Source organism: Gallinula chloropus (genome assembly GCF_964237585.1).
Source record: "Gallinula chloropus genome assembly, chromosome: 16".
Lineage (NCBI taxonomy): Eukaryota > Metazoa > Chordata > Aves > Gruiformes > Rallidae > Gallinula > Gallinula chloropus.
The window spans coordinates 7,251,541-7,275,721 of record NC_140101.1 but is presented as its reverse complement, the minus strand read 5'-3'; the positions used below and the strand labels follow the sequence as shown (position 1 = coordinate 7,275,721).

The window sequence follows — 24,181 nt, the reverse complement described above, 5'->3', positions numbered from 1 at the left end:
ACCTGCGACAGCTCATGTGGAGCAGCAACGCTCTTCTACCTCTGCCTTCTGCCACCAGGTAGAGATGCAGTTCTGCAGATGTTACAGAGTTCTCACTCGATTTCCCATTGCAGCCTTTACTCAAATAAAGAATGACAGCGATTCATGCCGCAGGCAGGATCTTTATGTGTTGATTTATGCCTTAATGTCACATCAATAGTCGGAAAAAAAGGGATGTAAATAACAAACTTTGTTTTAAGAGTAAAGCAGCAAATTATTATTTTTTTCTTTGTTTTTTTAAAGGATAAGTGCTCGTTTGTTTAATCACAAGGAGGACAAAATATACAGTACTACATCACCTGAGTTCTAGTGTAGATTAAAACGTCAGGCCCACAGTTCCCCATCCAGGTTGTCTCAGGGTAAAATAAACCACAGAAATCTTAATTTTCTGTAAAATTTATTAACTGCAGTTGTTACAGGAGTCTTGTGAAGCAGGGGGGTGCCTGGACAGCCTTGATTTTGGTTTTTATTAGGATTAATTACAGGTATGGATATAAACAAATAGCTGATGAAAGAACTACATTTCCTATCATCTGCAAAACACTAACAAGGGGATTGAAGGGGGGTTGGGGGAGTTAGGGCTGCAGGGATGTGGGTGCCCCCTCCTGTCCTATTAGAGCCATAAATGGGTTTTAATCTGTTATCCCACCTCCCCCAGACAGGAGGGAAGTTGTCCTGATCATGTAAAGCCTTTGCATTTTAGCGTTTTAATTTACATTAATAACTGATACAAAGCATAACCTTATAGCCACTGATTCTATTACGCTGCAGAACCGTCCTAACTTCAGCTCTATGGAAACCCACAGAAGGTGACTGGGCTGTTTTTACATTAAGTATAACATTTATCAAAGGAGATTTTTTTTTTTCCTTTTTCCTTCCTGGCTGCTTTAAAGCTCTCCAAAGCCAAGGATTTGCTGCTCCTGCCTTGCTGCACAAACTGCATTCCTTTGTCACATGCGTTTTTTTTCCCTGGCATGTATTTAATTCACTGCTGCTTTCTTACCTTACATACTCTACCCTCTATGGACTTAAAATCATCCGCCCGACCTTGCTTTAAATATACTACACCTCGCTCGGTGATCTTCAGAGTCACTTTCTAACATCTAAGGAACAAACCCTGTAAATGATACACCTCAAATGATACACCAATGTTTGCTTTAGCCTCAGGCATTTGATGACAGCCGCAGAAAGGAAAATAATGAGTCATCTCTGCTGCAGGGGAGCTCGCAGAGAGCTGCCCATCCTTCAGCAGCCACGTGTATTCCCTACTTGGATTTCCCAGCAGGTAGGATGGACACTGGATCTGTTTGCACTTCCGCATCGGACATCCTCTTGGAACCCTGTGGAATGGGATACAGAAATTCATAAAAAGTTTCAAGCAGTTCAGAACACTTAAGGCTGGGACTACGAGTTAAGAGTTTTGCTAGCAGGTGTTTTCCACTCATGTCACCTCTCTGCTTTTCTCAAATTGCATTTTATTTCACAGAATCACAGAATTGTAGGGGTTGGAAGGGACCTCTGGAGATCCTCAGATCCAACCCCCTGCCAAAGCAGGTTCCCTAGGACAGATTGCACAGTCCGGTGTCCAGATGAGTCTTGAATATCTCCAGAGAAGGAGACTCCACACACCCCCTGGGCAGCCTGTCCCAGGGCTCCGCCACCCTCACTGTGAAGAAGTTCTTCCACATATTGGTGCGGAACTTCCCATGCTCCAACTTGAAGCCATTGCCCCTTGTTCTGTCCCCGCAGACCATTGAAAAGAGGCTGGCTGTTTCCCCCTGTGTCCCACTCTTCAGATATTTATAACCATTGATCAGATCCCTTCTCAGTCTTCTTTTCTCAAGGCTGAACAGCCCCAGCTCACTCAGCCTTTCCTCACAGGGGAGAGGCTCCAGTCCTTTAATCATCTCCATAGCCCTCCATTGGACTCTCTCCAGGAGAGATCCCTATCTATTTTATACCAGGGAGCCCAGAACTAGATATAATACTCCAGGTGGGGCCTGACCAGGGTGCAGTAGAGGGGGAATTATTTAACCTGCATAGGTGCATGAGCACCATCAGCATCATGACAACTCCAGGAAGCCGCTGGCCGCAGCTCTGCCTAACTCTGATTGTCACTTTAACATCATTTTCCCAGCCAGCAGAGAGCGATTGCCTGTAGAAACTGGACGACTGTACCAGAGCCGTGTTGCTGTGTGCTGGCAGGGTTGGAGTTTCAGCATAACTTTCTCTAAAATTTCCCTGGCCTGAACGGTTCACTGAAACCACGCTGAGAGTCCTTCAAGCATGATTAATAGCGTATTATAGCCAGCCTTGGTCTGCTCTAAGTTAAAGGAACATTAAATACTTTCATGCATGACAGGTATTTGACAATGTTAGAGTGATAAAGCTGTTTTACACTACAAATATAATTCTGGTTTTGGAACCAGTTCAAGACGCTAATCCGGCTTAGATGAAGGAAATGCACCGATCGAGCTATACCCACTACATTTTTGGCCAGTAATTGATAAAAACTTGGCTTTAGCCTAAGATGCATTGACCTAATTTTACTGCCCTTGAAGCAATCGAAACTTCAGAACAGAATAGCAGGAGGGGAGTTTTGGAGGTCGCCGTTAGCACTGCGTAGGATGCCAACCTCATCTGGAGCCAGATGCCCAACCCCGTTACATGCCAAACAAGAACACGGTAGAGCTAAAGATGACCTGCATGGGATTACACACCAGTTGTCCTTCCACACCATGCAGTTTCACACTAGAAACCTGACTCATCACTCCAGGTCAACATAGGACTATTCTGTGCCTGGCTGAGAAAGAAAAAGGTCTCAATTTCCTCATCCTGTGCAGGGAAGTAAAATCAGTGGGGCTTTTATCCTGAGCAGGTTCCAGCTCGCTGATACCCTGTTCACTTGTCACCTTTGCGAGGCTAAGTATAAAAAAGAGCAGCCAAAAAAAGATGATGAATTAAAGTTTTAAACTAACTATAATCTTGTGCAGCTCAACCAGCTCGCTTCTGCTTGCACCGATGATGAGTTTGGAAGAGGCTCCAGAATGGAATACACTTGTTTTTGGGCTGCTTATATGTGGTGGACACACAAAAAAAGTGCTCTGGGTCCTAATATCCATCAAACTATACCAAACAAGCTGGGCATTCCAAATGTATCTAGAAAACATACACATCAGTACAATGAGGAGCGTGGTGAGGCCTGGCATCTGTAGCTGTTCAGAAGGCATGAAGCCATCTCTCGACTGGTCTCAGAGATGGTGATACTATTTGGTATTCTTCCTATCAAGGGCATAGGGAGGAGCAGAGGAGGGAGAACTCATCTGAGATAATCCCAGCTTTGACTCACTCAGTGCATCTGTGGAGGTGTCATATGTTATTTGCTCATGCTACAGTCTCCCTGCTGCACCCATCTCAAGGTGGTTCCTGATGAAAGCAGGAAGCTGAGAGGAAGACTGCCTGATGATTCTTGTTCAACTGGAATTTCCAAGCCCAGTCTGAAATAAAGAACTTTGTTCCTGCCCTTTGCAGAACAAATCCCACCTCCATCCTTGGATACAGGAGCACAGGTACCACGGCTCACACCCTGCTCTCTGTTACATCCCCTAACCAACCCCTCTGGTGCAGTGGAGGCTGCCCTCATGTGTGACAGCTAAGCTGGAACACATTACTCTGGGCAGAGCGCTTTGAAGCACACACGCAGGAATGTCCTGCTATTGGAGTATATTTTCTTTTCCAGTTTGTGCTCAGGAGAAGTTCGTGTCGGTGTACCAGCTACTCTGATCAGAAGAGGTCAGAATAGTTTCCGCCTGCTAAGCACTCCCAGCTTCTGACAACTTCAGTATGAGTTATTCCAGCTCAGAAAACAATGCCATTAATCTTCTGGTTTGGGGTGGTTTGGGTTTTTTTCTCCCCCCTTCTTTTTTTCTTCTTGTCCCTTTCCTCCCCTCTCCCTTTTTTTTTGTTCTTTTTTCCTCTTTTCTTCTTTCTAATCTAATATTTCTAAGTCCTACTAAATACCTTTTAATTTTATATAGATGATAAATTCATCTCTTTTACCATAGGAATGGCTGCTGGACCCCATGCTCTGCACTAAGCCCATGGACCTGGGCCGTGGCACACTTTGCTTGCATAAGGGGCTCTGTTCCTGCCAGAAGCTTCAGCATTTCTTCTCCCAACTGGGGGCAGATGCTCAAACTGAAGCATTCTCATCGGCTGTGTTCCTGCATTGTGACACCCCCTCGCTCTGTCCTTTCCCAGAGGAATCGATGGATTCAGGAGACAGTGGTGTTAAAATAGCTGCCATGGAAATAGCTCAGCAGAATTTGGGAGGAGCTCGCTGGGCATGGATTCATGAGCAAGTAAGGCCCCTCTTAAATATCTCCTGCTCCCATTTTCTCAGCATAAAGCTTAATATTTCTGCTGAGCTGTTACCAGATATTTGAGCCGGTATCTTGAAAGAAAAAATCTGGCATTGGTTTGTGTGAAACTTAATACTTTTCAATTAATGATTACACATTCCTGGGATTTAGTATGATCACCCAGGAGATGTCTAGAGTGATTTTTAGAAGGATTGCAGGACTCTGAGGCACGGGCATTCTTCTTGGGGGTATTCAAAAAGGGACAGTCGTTTTCCAAGGGGTATTTTTTCATGCCCAGATCTCATTGCTCTGGGTTTCTTTGCCAGTTCAAAAGCAGAATAAACTGACCAAATCAGCTACACTGTTATCATAAATGTCACTTTCAGGTTTTTTAAAGTGCCATCTCTTGTTAATGGGTGCAGAAAGCTGTGGGAACACTTTTGGCCTCTCCAATTACCACAGAAGAGTGTGAGCTGTGCTGCCAAACTGCCTGGAGTACTACTCGAGTGAGCAAAAGTATGTCACAGAACATGTCTACTTCCTCTGTCTTTATTCTGCAATTTTTTCCTCCCCCAAAATGTCTTTTAACGTCGTCACAATCTCCTCCCTTGATCAAAAAGCATTTTCTTGCCCTTTGAACCCCAGTCACCTCTCCTGTCTCTGTCTTTCAGGAGCTTGCACCTGGAGTGTGCTTCCTCTCTAGCTTGCACGCCCTCCTAGCTCCCTTTCTGGAATAACACTAAATTTGTATCTACACTTAAACTCTGTGAACAAATTTTGGGGACAGCTCGGTTGTGTGACACCACACAGAAGCACAGCTGGCAGCAGACAAACCCTGACAGAGAGTGGCTACAGCAAGGACTTACAAAGCAGGGCTGTCTGCGTCTCATTTCAATGAGTCTCCAGGCCAGAAAAACAAATCTCAATTATCTCCAGAAATAACAGAGGCAGTTAACATTTGCCTCGCTTCTGGATAACCTGTGCCAGCAAAACGTGGCTGTCTTCCCCATCTACAGCTGTAGAAGATGTGTTACCATCATCCCAGCAGTGTGACCTGATTCCTGCGCTCACTGCCGGGGGTGGGCTGCCCATACCCCAGGCAGGATATGACACCTACACCCCACGCTCACGAGCTCAGATGTTACTCACGTGCGCCGACGGTGTGCACAAGGGAAATTTCACTCAGAACGTGGAGGCCAAGGGGGCAGGGAATGAAAAGCGAACGTGAGCACACACTTGTGAGACAACTTCCATCAGTCACTACCATAAACAATGCCCTGGCCTTTCACACTGTGCTAAGCAAAGATTTCTCCTCCTGACTTCACTGGGAGCCAAGATGAGGAGGAGCCAATGCAAGTTAATAGTTACTCCAGGACTTCCTCACTCCATTGAAACCACAGGAAAATCCCATCACTTCATGGCTGACCAGGATTTTACCCCAGAACAATGAGGTGGAACAGAAAGGAGAAGTGGCCAAACTGTTGCTAATCAATATTGCAGAAAGTTATTTTTCTTTTCTTTTTTTTTTTTCTTAATTCCCCTTCTAATATGGAAGTATTTTGGTAATGCAAATCGCTGTCTGAAGGGTACACAGTAATTCTGTGAAAGGCGTGCAAATTAAACACTTGGTATGATATGGAAAAACATCTGCCTCTGAATGAGTCACACCAGTCTGGAGTACAGCCTGACTTCAAAACCCAGTGTCCTGACAGGGCTAAGCATCAAATCTGCCTTACCACGTCAAGCCACACTGCTCGGCTTCTCCTTTCAGCCCTGGAGACAGCCTAGCTCCTTTTCTCTCCTGACAGCCTCAGAAGTAAGGTAGAGAGGAAGGAAAAAAAAAATAACAACCAGGGGAGCCAGATTCACTTGGAATCATTACCAGTAACAGTTAAATCTGCTTAGGTCCTTTGCATCACCTGAAGTTTGTGATGATGCTCAGCTTCTATATAGGGTTTCCAAAAGATGCTAAAAATGACCCGGTAGCTCTATGGATTCATCACTGCTGTGACAGAGTGATGAGAAAGGAACAAACTGCATCCTCCTGGTTTCTTTGTAAAAAGCAATGGAAATATGCCCTCTGGCCAAGGCTTGGGAGTCCCAGGTCCAACCTCAGCTTTTGTTTCTATGTAGCCCCTGAATATGGGCAAGGGAGGGAAAAGGAAAAAAGATTCCATCTATTTCATGCTCCGAGGCATCACTTAGAGAAACTCCAATTTTTAGCATGCTGAAGTCTTTCATTTCTGTGTTTCAGGTTTCAGTGAAGGGGGCAAAGCCAATTTAGGGTAAAGTTTAGCGAAAATAAAGCAGGAAGGAAAAATACCACGTGTACTTTTTTGTGTGCTTTAACTGGTCTATAATGGGTGGCTAACATGAGGTGTGGAACACGAGCGCACTGTGCTGGTTCCCACACCTTGCTTTTTGCCTTGCCAGGATTTTGACTTGTGAGGATGAGGCAGCCCCTGGATGGCCATTGAGGCAGGCAGGTTACTCAGGGAAACCTGCACCACCTCCGCTTTCCCTAAGCAAACACGCCCTAATTTGTGGGTGGTTTGGTACCTGTTACAGGAACAGTTGAGTCACCCCTGTAGCCACAGCTTGAACCTCTGACACAGGGCTGTGGGAACAACAGCAGCTCTCCCATATAAACCTGGATCTGCCTCCAAATCACTGCCCCGAGGCTTAAGTTTTCTCCCCTTTGCCCAAAAACCTGCTGTCCTTTGCAAGCTGCCAGTGGAGTCACACTCCATCCCCCATCACTGACAGCATGCGAGTTGGGGACCTACATCAGCTGGAAAGGAACTGAAAAGATAATACCAAGTCAACGTACAAGGCCCTTAAAGAACCCTCCAAGTGACTGCCTCTTCTCTGTCTTCTTGAAGGAGGGTTCCTTCACAGCATCTCCCCCGTCGTGGATGGAGTCGGTCTCGGCTGGTGGCTGCTCCCTGGGGTCGGGCTGCTCCCTGGCTTCCTGCTTGCTGCCTTTCTGCTTGCTCAGCTCCGCCGCAGACTTCTTGTCTTTTGAACTCTCTTTGCTCTTTTGGCCCACAGGTTCACTTTCAGCTGGGGCGACTGGCCTCTCTGTGGAGTTTAATGTCTAAAGCAGTTTCAAACAATGGTTATTTTTAGTGTGAAATGTAAACATTTTGGAAGGCGATCCATAAATACATTAAAAATATGCAAGGCCACCTGGCCGGGAGAAATCCTGCTGTCCAACAGGTTTTCATTTATGGGGGCTGGGACGGGCTCCTGCAGCCTTGACTCCAGGAAGGACTTCCAGGGAGCCGATAGAATTACTTCCACGAGCAAAGGCTGCAAGATCCGACCATCCCTGAAGTGACTGGCTGTATTTACATGTGTGCTGGGGCCGTTTCAGGAGGCAGAGCCCATGTGTGGAAAGATGCAGTCACAAGCATGTGCTGCCAACTGAGACTCCCCTGGCTATTGCATCCCAGGCTGGGAAAAGCACCCAAAAAGTGCAAGGGAAAGATCCAGGAGAGAAAAGAAGTAAAGGACACTGTATAAAGCAAAAGACAAAGCCAGTTCCCACTATAGAACTGCAGCACTAGGCCAAAAACCTGACAGGGTGGGGTTTGGCCACGCAAGGCTGCAGCAGCCTGGAAAGCTTCTACTAGTGCAAAGGAAGAGAGAGCAAACATTGCAAAGGTGGCCGCAATGGCAGAGCATCTGATTGTAGTAAAGGAGAAGACTCTGAAACTCAGGGAAGTGAGGGATATGTCTGAGGGTCATGGGGGAAAAATCGGATCTCATAAAATGAAGGATCAGGCAACGGAGCAGCTGCTGTTCGCAGATGGCTGGGTATGGTTTTTGCTAGGAGATCTGTTTTCAAATGGGATTTTCATTTTTCTTGCCCCCCCCCCATAATAATAAAAAAATCACATTGCCTTATTAATGTAATAATTAAGATAGCACACACATTTGCCATGGTGAAAAGCTGGAAATCTTATATCTGCCCCAGGGTACAGCCCAGAGCTTAATGCAGTGTAGTTTTTCTAATTTGGGGGATTTTACCAAAAGTCTTGAAATATTTGGTGTTCTTCTAAAGGCCTAGAGTTATACACTTACATGACAAGCTCAGCTTTCATTTAAAAAAAAATTAAATACATTTTTAGACATAATGATTTCAGAGAAAAACCTGAAAGCAGAAACTCCAGAGAAACCAAATGCAAATACAAGTCTCATATCTATTTAAAAAAAAAAATCAAACCCTCAAGCCACTCTAATTTTAGGGAAACAAGAATGAGTGGGGGTAGCAGTACTACCACTGGCCTTTTTCACTTGATTCACCTTTCTTCCCCACTTAACCTTAAAAAACCCCACATTTCCATTACAGAACCTGCAACCACCTTGTACATTCAGACTTGACCGGTTAGCTCAAGTCCTCCCCAAAACATGTTTCTGTTTATCCTTTCCCAAAGGACAGGTGTAGAATCTCCACTGCAAAATGGACTGGCCAGGAAGGGACCTCAAAGACCATTTGCTCACATCTGGGTTTGCTTTTAGATTTAAAAGGTTCAGTCCTGCAGCACAGCAGGAGACGCGGGAGGGTGGCAGGCGAGACCTGGAGGTACTCAAGATGGGGAGCCCTGGCCAGCTCAGGCAGGCACCCCCTGACTGCGGGTACTTTGTCGAAGAAAGCTCAGTGCCCTCAGTACAGAGCTGTCACTGGGGCTGCACATCTCACTCAGCTCACTTGAGGAAGGGTTGCGGTGCTGAGCGCTGGGCAGCGCAGCGCTCCCAGCACGAGGACGAGCTGAGCTTCACAAAAACCCAGATTTAATTCTGTCCCTTCCCTTCTGAGTCATTTTAGCTCTCGGACAGGAGGGAAGCTCTCAGTCGCTGAACCCATCGGTTAGTCTGACAACATCCTCCTTACCCCATCTCGCCTTAACCCCCTTTTGAAGTGTTTCTCCTTGGCACAATTTGATGCAAAAATAACCACAGTACCCAAAATACAGCTACAAGACGGTACGTCTGTGCTCGAGGGTGCCAGGACAACTTCTAACCCTTATTAATGCTCTGGAAGTAAAATGAGAGTGGAGTAGTCCTCACTGCATGTGTTTCTGTAGGTGCCAGAGGAGGTGCAGTCCTGCAGCCAAATCTGGACTGGATGCAGCAGGACTGTTTCTGTGAGCAGGTTTGGGCCTTTGATGTTAATCAAACAAAACACTTGAAAAAAAATATTAATAATACATTTTCCAGGCAAAATAAGAAAAAAAAAATCCAATCAGATAATCTCTTTGAGGTGTTTCATATTAACCTTGAAAGGCAGGAAATTGGCATATTTTATATTGGTGGGAGCAGCTCAGGAAATACAAAGTGAAGCCTATGAATAATGAAACATGTTAATGTTTCTTATTCTAAGGGGTGATCTGCACCTGACAGCTTGCTTCTACTCTCTCAACAGTGCCACTGGGAAGGGAAAAAAAAAAGGGTAAAAAAGGTTAACAGGATAGCATTCTTCCCAGTCTCCATCCAGGAGAGCTCTTTCCAAGGCTGCTCTTTATGTGCAAAAGGTGGCCCCTGAATTCCCACAGATTTTGGATCAGTGCTGTGATGTATTTCTGTAGCATGCAGAATGGCAGCGATGAAGAACGAGGAAGAATCACGGATAATTTAGGGAGGCCATTGCACAGAAATTCCAAAGAAGAAAGAAACCAGCAGTGGATACAGGCTTCCTTGAGCTCCTCTGTGTAATAAACCTGGGGTAAGTTACACCAGTGTGAGCGAGAGAAAGAGGAAGACTAATACATTGATTAAAAAAAAAAAATAAATGGAAGGAATCTGGCTGCTAATTAAAAGAATAAAATAATAAAAAGCAGACCCAGGGCTGTAACTTTCAGTGACTTACCCAGATCGCTTCCCAGAGCTGCTGTATGCAATGTGTCATAAGACAAGACCTTGTATATTTGGGTGCTTTTAGAGAAAGGATTAACTTTACCCTCGTAGGACATTGTGGAAGTAGGAAGAGTGAGAAAATAATTTACCATTAATTACAGAAGGAAATGAAGAAGGAAACGCTGAAAGGCCAATTTGCAAAGCAGCTTCAGTTCTGCTCTGAGGTTAAAGGAACTCTACGCAGAACCTGCGCTTCGTCTCTCGTTACCAAAGGTCATTATTCTGGGTATCCTGACACGCAGCAGATGAGGGTTTGCCTCTTAGAAAAGGTAACAGCATTTGCATTTCTAACGAAAACATGATCTTTCTGAAGCATTTTTGAAGCCATAAAGAATATAAGGTAAAGGTCACATCCAAAGTTTCGGTTTAGCTTTTATGAAGGCACAAAAAAAGAAGAAGAAAAACACATTTTCATGGCTTCTGCTAAGTTGCAGCAAACGGTTTTCATTCTCACTTTCATTTCTCTTCTGCAGAGTTTCCACCTAAAAGATCCTTTCCTAAGCAGACAAGTACATCAACAAAGGGAAAATTATTCTAGCTGTGTGTATTTAGTTTCACTGCCTAAGACAGGGCGCACACAGCAAGTGAGAGAGCAGGGAGCGAAGATTGGACATAACCCACCCCAGTTGTTCTAAGCAAGGAGCACACCTGGGAAAAAGCATTTTTTTCATGTGATAGTGACCCTTTAAAAACATGTTTAGTGGTAGGACTGGGTAAAATAAATAGGCAAGTAAAGAAACATGGAAATACTGGAAGCTCAGCAAGCAGGCAGGACATTTCTTGCAGGGATTTTTACGCTTCAAATGCTGGAGCTGTGTGGAGGCAGGGGACAGCAACCCATCACCAAAGGATGAAAAAATCCAGGCACTTACTTGGTGACTGGGGCTTGGGCCATTTACCACTTCCGAACTGGTTGTGCCTCTGTCAGCCTTGACTGACTAAAACAACAAAGGATTATAGGACTTCTAACTGGGTTCCTGTTTGAGGTGTTAATTCAATGTGAACACACGTGCACGCACCCAAAAACGTGAGGTTTGACATAAGGATTCGCTTCACACCACCAACCAGAGCCAGACATGTCAGAAGCTCTACCAACAGTTCTGAAAGACCCACACGTCCCAGGCAGAGCATCTCCAGCTCTTCTCCACATGAAGCAATTGTCTCTGGCAAGTCAATTTTCCCACTAAGGCCTGAGACGTAAGCGTGAGGTCTCAGCAGACCAGTGATCGTATCAGCCAGTGAACGAGACAGGGCTATCAGCCCTGCCAGCCAGTTTTCTAGGAAAGAGCCTTTGCTTACTTTTCAGAGGCAATAATCTGTCTTAGAAGATCTAATGGGACTTCCTTCCTATTTAACTAAGTGCATATCCCATGAATAATTAAATCCCACTCGGCTTTATAGATATATTTTTGGTATTTTATCATCAGCATCTGATTTTCCCAGTTTGTGCTTTCCGTCTCTCTCTCTGCATCCAAGGAACAGCCCTTCTTGGTGCCCACTCATCCTTCCAGCCCTGAGGCTGTAGCTCTGGCAGGTCATTCAGAGCAAACCCTGACTCTGAAAGATGCTTTTAAGGTACAGTCCCCTTTTTCCATCTCGACTTAGAAACAAGAAAAAAAACCCTCTGTTTGACAAAACTGGCTCAGTGATTAAATACAACAAGATTGGTGACGATTAGATTAAGGTTTAGTTACAATTAGCCATACAAAAGGAACAGTATGTCCATTTTCAGTTGAAAAGTGTGCTAGAGGGGTCGATGTGGTATTCTCCCGAGTGCCGTATAAGCCACAGAGCTCAGCAGCAAAGCAGAAAATAAATCCAGAATTTCAAAGTGCCCAAATTTAAATGTCATTTTTCATTGCATAAGCTCAATGAAAACAATGAAAGGATGTGACTTTTGTTCTAAAGATAGATCAGGCGGATTTGTGGTTTTCTGCAGCTTGTAGATTTGTTACTTGAAGCACAACAGCATCAGCTCGATCCCCCAGTGTTACTGGAGGGACCTACTCCGGTCTCCAATTTCCCTATAAAACCACAGAAAAATCAATAGGCAGCAGCAGCAGGGTAGAAAACGAAACCACTGAGTGGCAATTCATTACTGGTCACAAACTGTGGGGAAAATCCTCTTTCTGGACCATGCTGCTGCTCAGCCTCTCGCACGTTTGTCCTCGTGACTCTTTTATTTGTGGAAGAGGCTGCAGAAATGGAGGGGAGGAAGCACAGTGTGGTCTGTCTTAACATTACAGGACAGAAACTCAGACCAGAGTGTACGAAGCCCCATTGTGATAAGATCTACTTTGCATTTCTATTTCAGAAGTCTTTAAAAAAAACCCAAAAAAACAAACCCAAAACAATGTTGATGCTATAACAGCAATCATGTTACTGCTCCTTCTTTTTTTCCTCCTAAAAACAAAGAGGAAACAGAAAAAGAAAGAAAAACCCCTTCTCTAGCCAACCTTTCATAATCCAGCTCTCATTTTTTTTTTAACCCAGAATATAAATAACAGACTAAAGACCTTGAGGTCTTTGCCTAGACAAAGTTTCCTCTTGCCTTCAGTGAGACGTGTATGCAGTGATCACAAGGGTTTCTCTCTGGAGCACTGCCGACCTCTTATCCTTGCCGTTGGTCATTTAGGATTGCTGCTGCTGAAATCTCCCTAGGAGGGGGTTCTGCTTTCTGCAGCAAGAAGGGTGGATCAGCACATCTTTGAGGGGAGGAGGGTGGGGACATGCAATGGACTTACTGCACTTTGATGTATAACAAAGGAAAATTAAGGTGGGATGGCGTAAAATAATTATTCTTGATTCCAAATGCTACTGACCTTGAAGCCAGCCAGCATGGACACTCCAGAAGGATGCCTTCTCCTTCAGAGCATCTTCCCTAACCCAGATGCAGAACGTGTGATTTGCAGAGACCATGCTCGGCACTCAGACCCACCGCGCTGCCAGTCACCTTCCTGGCCAAGGACAAGGGCTGCAGCCTCACTTGGTTTTGAGTCAGAACAAGTAGCTTTACACCCTTCTTAGCTCCACAAAATGTCTCCAAATAGACATCTGGGAAGGGTCTATCTGCCCTAGCTCTGTATTTGTATACATTCTGTGGAGGAAAGAGGCGCTTCCCGGGCTCATATCATCTGATGCATAGCTCCTGTGCCCTCAGATCTGCTGACCTTTGAAGGGAACCCGCAGGGACTACCTCAGGTGTGGCCATTCTATAGGTAAAACTGAATCGGGCCCGATGTCTCCCATCCTGTAAATCAGAAAATGGCTCTCTGGTTTTGGTTAATGAGGCAGGAGTGACTTTCAGCTGGAAGCACGGGATGTCTCATCCATGTAGATGTGGCTTAGATAGAAGAACAGCAGTATTTCTTCTTCTCTTACTGCTTTAGAGGGCTTCAGCTAATACCTGATATCTTTCTGTGATTTCCCAATAGCTCTTATAGCATCAGTTGACCCTCTCCCATTTTAACCACAGCCCAAGAGTTGTTCAGAGGAAACTGCCTGGGACATAGTGTAAGGACAATAAATATATTAAAATAATCTAGGATCTGTCTGGAAATTGATAGCCAGAAGCAGAGCAGATGAATGCTAAAGGTTCCAGAGCTAAGACAGCTCTGTGTCCCCAGGTGTGTGTGGGGTTTGCCCATGTACCAGTTCTGTCTTTCTAGGACAAAGACTGGACCAAGCCCCCGCGCTGATTTGAGCAGCATTACATCCACCACTTTTAACACAGCTTGTTTTCTTCCACAGTGACTAAGGAGGGTGTGGAGCATGGCTTTAGTTTTTAACCAGTGCTATTTATTTTTGTGGAGTGACCTGGCTTGCAGCCGTGGTTGCCACAGGCATCAGCGCTTGATACGCATTGTTCCCATGTCACCTTCCGCATGTGTGTCACGAGCTACGGTGACAGGTCTCTATGCAGGATGCCCACCAGCCCCCTTGGACTTTGCAATAAGGTTGAGCTTTTCCCAGACTGACTAATTTGTAAAATCTTAATTTAAAGGCCTGTTGGGTGTACAGCTCCTTGGTTGATATTAGGAATTTCAGCTTGGATCCCCAAGTGCACCAGAGGGGCTAAAGTAGCAGAGTAACTCCAAGGAACAAAAAGTACATGCCCCATCTAACCAACAACTGAAAATAAAAGAAGCACCAATCTTTTGGGAAATGGAAGATAAATCCAGATTTGGGTTGGTGTGGGTCTGACTTGGGAATGTGCCATGACTGTTCACCACAGTGTGTAGCTGCACATACCTGTGAGCAGGCAGTGCGGACAGCCCGGGCTATTTATGACATCGTGTTATGGGAAACTATACTGTTCACATCTTAATGTATAAGCTACTCTAACACCCACAGCATGTTGCTGCCTGAAAACAAACTGGCATTGATTAAAAACAAAAATCACAGCTTCGATTAAAAATAGAATGCACGTTTGCAAACCTTGCCTAAATAGATCAATGGCTATGTAAATCCTCAAGGCTGGCAGCAATGTTAATCAGAGGAGTGTTGGTTCTAGATGTGGACTATTTTCTTGGCCACTCTTCTAGACACTTTGAGGGCTGCTGTCTGTCCGTCATTTGTGTGCAGTTTGTCAGGACACCTTCATACTCATCACTGCACGCTTGCCCCAGCACTTACTTTCCCCTCCCTGCTCCAGTTGCCTGCTGGGAAGAAGCACTAAGCTCCACTTGGTGCCTTTCCTTGCTCTATCTGATGTCCGCAAGCAGCCACGTACCTTTTCCCAAGCCAGTTTAGCTAACCTAGTGTAACCTGACAAAGGACTAATGTTTCGCTACTAAAAGGGTGTGAAGCTGTGCCAGGGGAGGTTTAGGCTGGGTGTTAGGAAGAGGCTCTGCACTGAGAGGGGGGTCGGACGCTGGCACAGGCTCCCCAAGGGACGGGTCACAGCCGCAAGCTGGGCTGAGGGCAAGCAGCGTCTGGATGATGCTCAGTCCCATCTCGGACTTGGCTGGGCGTGTGTGGAGCCAGGAGTGGGACTGATGGTCCTTAAAGGGCCCTCCCAGCTCAGGGGTTTCGATGGTTCTATATGGAAACCGCGACTCCCCGAAGCCAACAGGACCCTCCGGAGCGGCGGGTGTGGGGTGGTCGCTGCTGTGCCCCGGGACCCCCTGCCCATGGCTCAGAGCACCGGCCGAGGCCATCTGAGCTCCCTCGGTGGCAGTCGGGGGTGAACGCTGGCCCCAGCCCCCAACCGCCCCGGGACCCCCCCGGCGGAGCGGTCTCACGGCCCCAGGATGAGCGAAGCGGCGGGATGCTCGGAGCAGGGAGCGGCTGCCCCGGGATGCTCAGAACAGGGAGCGGCGGCCCCGGGGCCGTTCCCGGCGGAGCCACGAGAGGGAGATGGAGAACGCGAAATGAGCGCGGGGGGGCCGGACACACAGCTCCATCCCTGCTCACAAACACCGTGCTGAGAGGTTGCAAGATCCACCCCCCCACCTCCCTCCCCTGCCCTGCACGAACTCCCTACCCCCAGAGCCTTGCTCACCAGCTTAAAGAACTTCCTCAGGTTTGCTTTGGGGGTTTTGCTTTCTTCTTTTCTGGGCTTCACTTCTGCAGCCTCTGGGCTCTTGCCATCATCTTTATCAGGAGCCGCCGCTTCCAAAGATGCGTCTGCTTTTTCGTTGCTTACCACCTCTGCCTCCTCCGATGCGTTCTGGGTTATTTTTGGTAAATATTAAGAAAATAAAGGGGAAAAAAATATCAGTCAATCATACTTAACCAGTGAGGTTTTGGGGCTTTTAAAGAGGTTTAAAGAGGTTTCAATCTGGTGCTTCAGCAGCATCACGAACAAGCACGTGGAAGCAGCCTCAGCATCACTGTCTCAGTACAGGTTTCTTTGGGAATTTAAGTCATCCCAATTCAACAAAGCCTATAAGCTGTTGGGGTCTGAAGCGCTTGTTTAAACAGAAGAACCAGCCTTCCCTGAATTGCAGTGCCAGTTCCTGAACACAGTAAGTTGCCCTTAATGATTTAAAAAGACAACTTGAACAAAATTACTTACGGCACTGAGCAGGTGGCACCCTGGTAAAAATCAGTAACAATGGGAAAGGTCATACCCAGGTGTTGGCAAGAAAGAATAGGATTAATTAAAACACCACAAATTTTGCTAACTATTAGAACTTGGCTAAGCACCCTTCCCAGTGAGACCCAGAAGTGCAGTGTCCCAGCACAGCGTTCTCAGGCTGGTCACACAATGCCAGTCCCTATTCCAGGGTGCAAAACTGTAAGGGCTTCTTGTGCCGTGGGGTGGTTACGTAGCTCAGGCATTCACCTAACCCATGGACCACAGCCACCCTCTTATAGCCTTGGCCCTTACCTGAGTCACAGGGCACCCAGCGATATTGCCTTTGGGTCCCACCGACAAGTTGCCTCTGTGGTAACCACCCCTCAGCAGGAGGCATGTGGTTTGCAAATCCCTCTGAAACACAGATCCCTGTAATACTTATTGATCTATGTTCCACACATGTCATCCCACAGCCTCCTCCAGGCTATCCTGGGGATGCCCAAAGCATTTAATGAATGAGATGACCTGTGCAGAGCTGCATACATGAGTGGGGGGCACAGTTCTGCTGCAGGAGGTGAGGACACAGTGGAGCAAGAGGCTGAACACCCATTTCCTTACCTGACTCTTCTGTTTTTTGTGAGTACCCCGGTCAATAAAATTCTTGTGCGCCCTCAAGAACTACTAATTCACATGAAAACACAGTACAGTTACAGCTTAAACATATACTGGAGTTACTATGAGAAAAACGCTATAAATAAATCTCAGAATTATCTGTATTTCCTAATTTTTACGTATCCTTACAGGAACTCACATTTAATGTATACTCTCAGTTATTTTGACCAAATTAACTTCAGCCACACAAACGTGAGAATTTAAAAGCTAATGCTGAAGATGCACGGCAGCCCCGTATCTCAACTCAGCACGGTGAGCAACGGGTGCCTCCTCCAGCACCAGCTTGTGGTGCTGCTACCCTCCTACTCCTCCCAGCACCTTCACCTCAGCGATTCTCATGTTGTAAATTTGATTTAATGCATGTATTTTTTTTTCCTACAGAAATTTAGCTAAGTATTTTCTGAATTGGCATATTCCTGACATCCAGCAGCACCCCATGGCAGAGTTATTACAGCTAAAGTATGCTTATTTTTAAAAAAAGTTATCTTTTTTTTAAAGTACTTTATTTTTGTTTGCCAGCAAATAACTTTATCTGATGCTCTTTAACAACCTCTCTAACAACTGATCTTTCCTGTTCACCCTTCATGGCACAGCAGTCATTCTGTGTGCTGCTGTCATCTTCCTTTCTGCCAACTCCTTTCTGAGCCAACCCCCCCCCCCCCCCCCCCCCCCATTTATGTAGCTCTGCATACAGAAGCCATTCAGTATCTTTCTGCAATTTTTCTCTCAATATTATATCTTTTTGTTCTATAATCTTCTCTTTCAGTTAAAGGGGACGCTACATGTGAGATGGGGATTCACCATGGCTTTCTACAGCAGGACAAGAGACTTTGCTTTGTTCTTTGCTCCTCTTATAGAAGAAGAGAATGCTTTGGGGGTGGGGTAGAGGATGAAGAGGGAATAAATATTGCTTGTCCCATGCTGCCCGACATGGCTGCAGCACAGCCCACTTCCCTGTGGAATCACAGAATCGTGGATTTAATTTCTATTTATGAACATTTTTGAGATAATCAATCTGTAATAATTCTAATTGGTACCTCTGCCTATTCATGTGTCCATGTAATCAGTTCCCCATCTATTTGCTCGAGGGCAGTGATTCATTGCCTGAGTTCAAACACTGGCTCCATAAAGCAGCAGCTTCACTTCTGGGGTCTCATGGCAAAATCCTCTCAAGACTGACCACAGTGGCACCTTCTTGGAACCCAATGACATGAGCACAACACACCACGTCCTTCAGTGATGCTGCAAATGCCTGTGCGCGCTCTCACAGCAGAAGGGAAACCCCCCTGCCAGCTAGAAGAGTTTTCTGACATACTTTTAAGAACAAATTTTTAAATTCTTGTTCCTGTTTCCCCAAAGAAACTTAAAGAAGAATTTCCATTTGTGCACTCAGGAGAATCTCCAGGGTGTCTCTGGCAGGAATTCAAAGTGTCACAGGAAGTGCCTGACAAAGATAAAGAGTCAATAAACCCGTGATACAGTAACCTAAAGGGTTCTCTGGAGCAAAGGGCTGAGTTACTCCACTGGGAAACAAAAAAATACATCAAGTTTTGTGGTTAGTTTTAGGAGGAAACTGCAGTTTGTACAGAACAGCTATTTGCAAACAGCCCAGCTCCATTGGCTTCACAAGGCTTTAAGGCATAATACGCGCTGTCATAAGCGTAAGTTATCACCTCATACCCATCAGCTGAGGCTTGCTGGATACACAGGTCCAAATTCCGCCTCCAGTTCCCTTAGGAACAAATCAAAATAAATCCGACCTAAGCCAGCAGCTTTGTTCGGCACCTCGGAGAGTATTTTAGTGGGCTCCTGGTTTCCTTATGTTTGGGAAGCTCTCTTCCATTTCTTAAATGACAGCAGCCCTAATTTTCTTCCAGCAATAAGCTTACTTAAAACAGTCATGGTGGAAAGTCTGTGTCCACTGAGTTTTTTCTGGTTCTTCCAAACCTCCCTGTTGTTGAGGGGTGGGGGGGGGAGGAGGGGGACGGGACTATCTCTACCCCAGTTTTTATCCAGGCTCCTGACCATACAATTTGTTGCCCTACGATGGTGTAACTTACTTTGTGACCGGGATAACTCTAATAGGGGTCTCCCTTTAGCTTGTTGCATCTTTCCCCAAACCTGAGTTAAACACTGTGCCCTGCTTTGATCCCCTGCTAGAGCCCGGACCAGCACTCTCCACAGCATTTCATCAGACACAAGGAACTGTGGTTCTGTTTTTCCTGGGTTATACCTTCTTTACTGAGCAGCTTTCCTTTTATCTTAACAATATCTATGAGAGATGACCTTTTGCTCAAGACATTTCCACTTAAAAGAGCAGCCAGGCTTGAGATCTGTTCCTGCCGCCCACGGACGCTCCGGCAGGAAGCGGAGAGGGCTGGGGAAACGTAACCCACCTTCCTGCCCTCCTCTGCCAGTGCTAGGACGACAGAGGTAAAACTGCTCCCATCCTGGAATATACGGGAACTTGATAAGTCCTCAGCAATTTTAGCACTTATCTCGCATGCTCCAACCAAATATTTATCTTGGCTTTCCTGTGGAAGAGGAGGGTGGCAGGCGCAGCAATAAAAGGTGTTATTCTGCTTGGCTTAATAGCTAACCAGCCTCCTGCTTTATTATCAGGGCATAAGTACCCCTGCCCAGCAGAAAGGGCATGATTTTTCTGTTCTTGTGTGGTGACAGAACTGCAACAGCTCAAACTTCTAGTTTTTAAAATACATACCTGCTTTTAAAGTGAATTCTCAGGGCAGCCTAAGCAGATCCCCCTCAATCACTCCCCTCCATTCAGATCAGATATAAATGAAGCGCCACGTTTCCCTGCCCAGATCAGATACCTACAAGGTCTTGAAAACCAAGTTTCCAACACAAAGATGTGGCATTACTAACTGCATTTTTCTATTTATTTGTCAAAAAACCCCAACTGGTATGACAAACACTCGACTCAGAGCCATGAAAACTCTTGAGCAGGCTGAGGAGGGAAGGGGCAAACACACTTGGAGCTGTTTCCATCTCAGGAGTTGAATAAGGATTTTTTTTTTCTTGTCTTTTTCTTTTAGAAATTTAGTCATCTGTAGCCAGAGCAGCAGCAATAACTGCAATGTGCGGACAGGCACTTCATTAGCTTTGCTTTGAAGTGACAGCTCACCAGAAGATGGATATTGGAGAGACTGCCTGGAAAGAGAGAACCTGGCTCTGAGCCCTGGGGCTAGCCAGTGTTGTGGTTGCTAGTTGTTATTCCACTGAAAAACTACAGGGCTGAATTATACACCTATTTGAAACAGTTGTTACTGTTGATTCCCTATCCTGGCAAGAGGGCAGTGCCTTAAGAGAGCCAGAAAGATAAAATCACCGCAGGAAACAACAAAAAAAAGACAGAATCCTTGAACCAAGCTGAGTTTGATGCTACCCTGTAGTCTAAGAACTTTTTTTTTCATATCAATCTTCATTGGTTGTTTTTTTTTTTTTAGCTGCAAGCTGACTGGGTCACCAAGGTCTTTCATCAAAGGAAATATAGTATTATTCTCTGTCAGGAAAATCTAGTAAAGCAACATCAGCTTTAAGGATTCAATGCTCAGGCAGGCAGATATTATTTATTTATTTATTTAAAATAATTCAGGCCAAATTCAGTTCCTACTTCAGAGATTTACTCCAGAAAACTTGCCAAAGTATTTTGTCTTGGGACAATTTTGGGCCCTGGAAGTTTAACTAAGCAGAAAACAGCCTCGTTCGGCCATGTTAAAAGCCAGATTTCCTGGGCTCTTGCAGTTCAGCACATTTGGGTAATAATTTAACTAGCCCTTAATATTTTTGGTAGCAACCAAAACCTGCTTGGAATTGTAGAGCGCTCCCTCCACTTCCTATCTGCTGCTGTAAGCAGCTTTATTTTAATGATGTTGGATGAATTAATCACCAAATTACAAAGGAACATAAGTACAAGAAATATACTCCTGAGATGTTTGAGATCCCAGGATGTCAGTGGAGATTGCTGTGTGGTTACAGATATGGGACAGGTACCTGCTTGGCTACGAGGCATGGGGAGCTGGTATTCAGTCTGGGGAGAGCCCACACAGGCAAAGCAGTGGAACATCTATAACTATGTAAGGGTCCTGCTAAGGTTTCAAAATGTTATTTTGAAAGATTAACCCAAACTAATCAGATTTTTTTTTTAACCCCCCCATCACCACTGGTCATTCCTCCCCAGGAATGATTTTTACTATTTTTCTGCAAGAAAGTGTTCCTTTCTCACATTTTTCCCACTTCCTCAAACACAAAAGGCCTTGTTATTTCCCTGTGAAAATCCTGAACTTCAGACCAGATTTATTACTCGGTTTTATACTGAAACTCTTTGCCAGAAGACTTCTTTTTCTTATTTTGTCCTGATGTTCAGCATACATCCTGCTTCCCATCTCTGTTCCCCAATAAGCCAGGCTGCTCAGACAGAGGAGGTGACTTCCGTAGCAATAATGAAATAAAAAACTCCCCCTCCCTCTTCTTCACAACTTCCAAGTATCCAATTCTCCTAGTTTCACAGGAAATTAAGTCCTAAGCAAAAAATATTTCAATCTTAGATTGTTTTCAGGCACCTACACCCTGCAAATATCTAAACACCTGAGGGTGTTTTTTCTGTTCGGGTGTTTTTTGGTTTTTTTTAATGCAGTTAACAGACCCAAAGTATATCTCCAGTGCCACTGCTTGGTAGGGAAAACACAGCAGAGAAGCTGCAGGGCTGGCTGCTAAGGCAGCATCTGTGTGTTTGGAAACAGCTCTTTTCTGAACTTGAACAGAAGCCCAGGAAAGCAGTTATTCATCACATGGGGGTTCAGTGAGGTTTAATACAGCTCCTCTCGTAAATGAGAATAAACCTTCAGCTTATAAACTGCTAAGGATCATGGAAACAAGAGCCATACTTTAAAAGTTAATTCTAATTTTAGTTAAAATTGTTATTTAACCTGAGGAAAAATACGTCTTCCCAAGCAATCGGTCTCAATTCCCAAATGTAAAGACTGATCTACTCTGGTGTGACAAGCAGTCTATTGAGTAAGAGCAGGCCTGCCAGATTCCAGGTTTTCAGACATTTAGAACTAAATCAAACAGTTTTCACAGAAGTCGGTTTCAGAGCTCTCTCTATTAGTGAGATAATTTGGTAAAAACCACTGTAATCACTAGGGAGTTTTTAACAAGTGTGATGGGTGGGCAGAGAGCAGTGTTCCTTTTCCCATAACATCATTTTGCAGGGGGACCGCATTGCAGCCTTCTGGTACCTGAAGGGAGCTTATAAACAGGAGGGGAATCAACTTCTTAAAAGGGCAGATAATGGCAGAACAAGGGGGAATGGATTGAAGCTAAAGGAGGGAAGGTTTAGATGAGATATTAGGGGGAAGTTCTTAACAGAGAGTGTGGTGAGGGCCTGGAACAGGCTGCCCAGAGAGGTGGTGGATTCCCCATCCCCGGAGGTGATCAAGGCCAGATTGATGGGGCCCTGGGCAACCTTGTGTAGATCCAGGCCTGTGGCAGGGAGTTGGAGCTCTGTGATCCTTGGGGTCCCTTCCAACCCAGACCATTCTATGATTATAAATACCACAGGCAGGTTTCAAAAGCCACTTTTTATCCGATCAATCCTTCTGCAGGAGCCCTGCTGCCATCACCAGCTGCATGGATTGGTGACCACCCAAAGCTCATGTACACATTGTAGCTGCATATATCATTTACGCCCCTCGTGTGTTCGGCACACGAGCTGTGCTCAACGTTGCAGACCAACTCCCGATGCTGCAGGAATGGCCCAGCTCCGAAATCCAATTACCTTTTTCCAGAAGAGCTTGCTCAGCGGCATAGGAGTGGATGATGCTTTCTCCTTGAGCCCCTCTTTGGGGGCTTCAGTGGCCACTGCCTGCTGTTGGGCTGCGGGCTCGGGGGCTTTTGTGGGCTGCTTCGTCACCTGCGGCTCTTGAGTGGGAGGGGCGGTTTTGTCTGATTTCACAGAGGTAGTGGGCTGCTGCTCAGCACTCTAGGAAGAAAAACAAATAGATAGGCTATAGGAAATTTGGGGGTTGGGCTCAATGATCTCTTGAGGTCCCTTCCAACCCCTACAATTCAGTGAAAATTCTGTGAAATGTGTGGAGGATGAGAACCTCCAGCACACTCCAGCATCACCTGGTACAAGAGGCAGGTGTGCAGCAGAGCACCATTGCACGGGACACACCTAAACCAAGGTGCAGCTTGGAAACAACATCCCCATCCTCCAAAACCAAGGAACGCCTTGAACACAGGAAGCAAATTACCTAGCAACCCACCCTTCATAACAGAGATGATTAATTAAGAAGTTAAAACGGTGTCTTTGAGACTGAAAATGACAGCAAGAGTAATCACCCTCTGACTGCATTATTCATACAGATAACTTGAATCATCCTACTCACTTTGGTATTAGTTGTCTGTTGGGTCTCTTTTGCAGCCTGAAGGGAAACAAAACACAAAGAGAAGTCTGTCTGCAGCAGCATCAGTGCTCACAGTCACACAGTTCAGGAATTGTCTGTGTCACAAATTATTTTATTTTTAGGGAATGTTTGTGAAAGTCCTGGCTCCTGCAGCCATGGAGACTGCTCCAGGGCAGCACGGGGTTGCCTGAAGGGATTGCAGGCTTGCATCCCGCTACCCGCAGCAGCCCCATGGCCCTGGGAACAGCTCTGCACTCAGCCTGCTGTGCTTGTAGTCCTCAGCTCAGTCTTTAAAAATATGTATATTTATACATACACATGTATATATACACATGTTTCTTAGGTACACGAGGTTTTAAGGTATGAGCTGAGAGGTGAGAGCAAAACTTTCACTGCACACGCACAAGCCAGAGCTGGCTCTTTTCCACTGAGGGAACAGTGTATCTATCAGGGACACACTCATTTTGCTTTCAAAGGTGGAGGTTTTGCTTTTTAGGACACAAAACATGGGCTGATGAAGGGCTGGAAGCAGTAGGCACAGAACAGCAGTGGCAGCTCTGCAAAGAGAAGCTCCACAGGTGCTGGAGTGGGGCTTAGTCCATCCGCTCATGGGATTTGTTCTTTTGTAAACATAAAAATCATGCTCAGAGGTGGGTTTCCTGGTCTCATCAAATACACAAAGCCAGGAGGGCTCCAGTTTGTGAAGCTCCTTCCTGGCCAGCAAGACAGATCACACC

The 24,181-nt window shown here is 45.6% G+C and overlaps 1 protein-coding gene across 1 annotated transcript in view; it reads right to left on the bottom strand.

The window, feature by feature from the left end:
• Positions 1 to 1,304: 1,304 nt before the first annotated feature.
• BCAS1 (brain enriched myelin associated protein 1) overlaps positions 1,305 to 24,181 on the bottom strand; it is a gene marked incomplete at both ends in the record, with an annotated part of 47,902 nt that continues 25,025 nt past the window's right edge. The window contains 6 exon segments of the mRNA XM_084271790.1: positions 1,305 to 1,379; positions 7,231 to 7,497; positions 11,192 to 11,257; positions 15,823 to 15,990; positions 22,814 to 23,017; positions 23,427 to 23,462. Of these exon segments, the coding sequence (XP_084127916.1) occupies positions 1,305 to 1,379; positions 7,231 to 7,497; positions 11,192 to 11,257; positions 15,823 to 15,990; positions 22,814 to 23,017; positions 23,427 to 23,462 (816 nt within the window).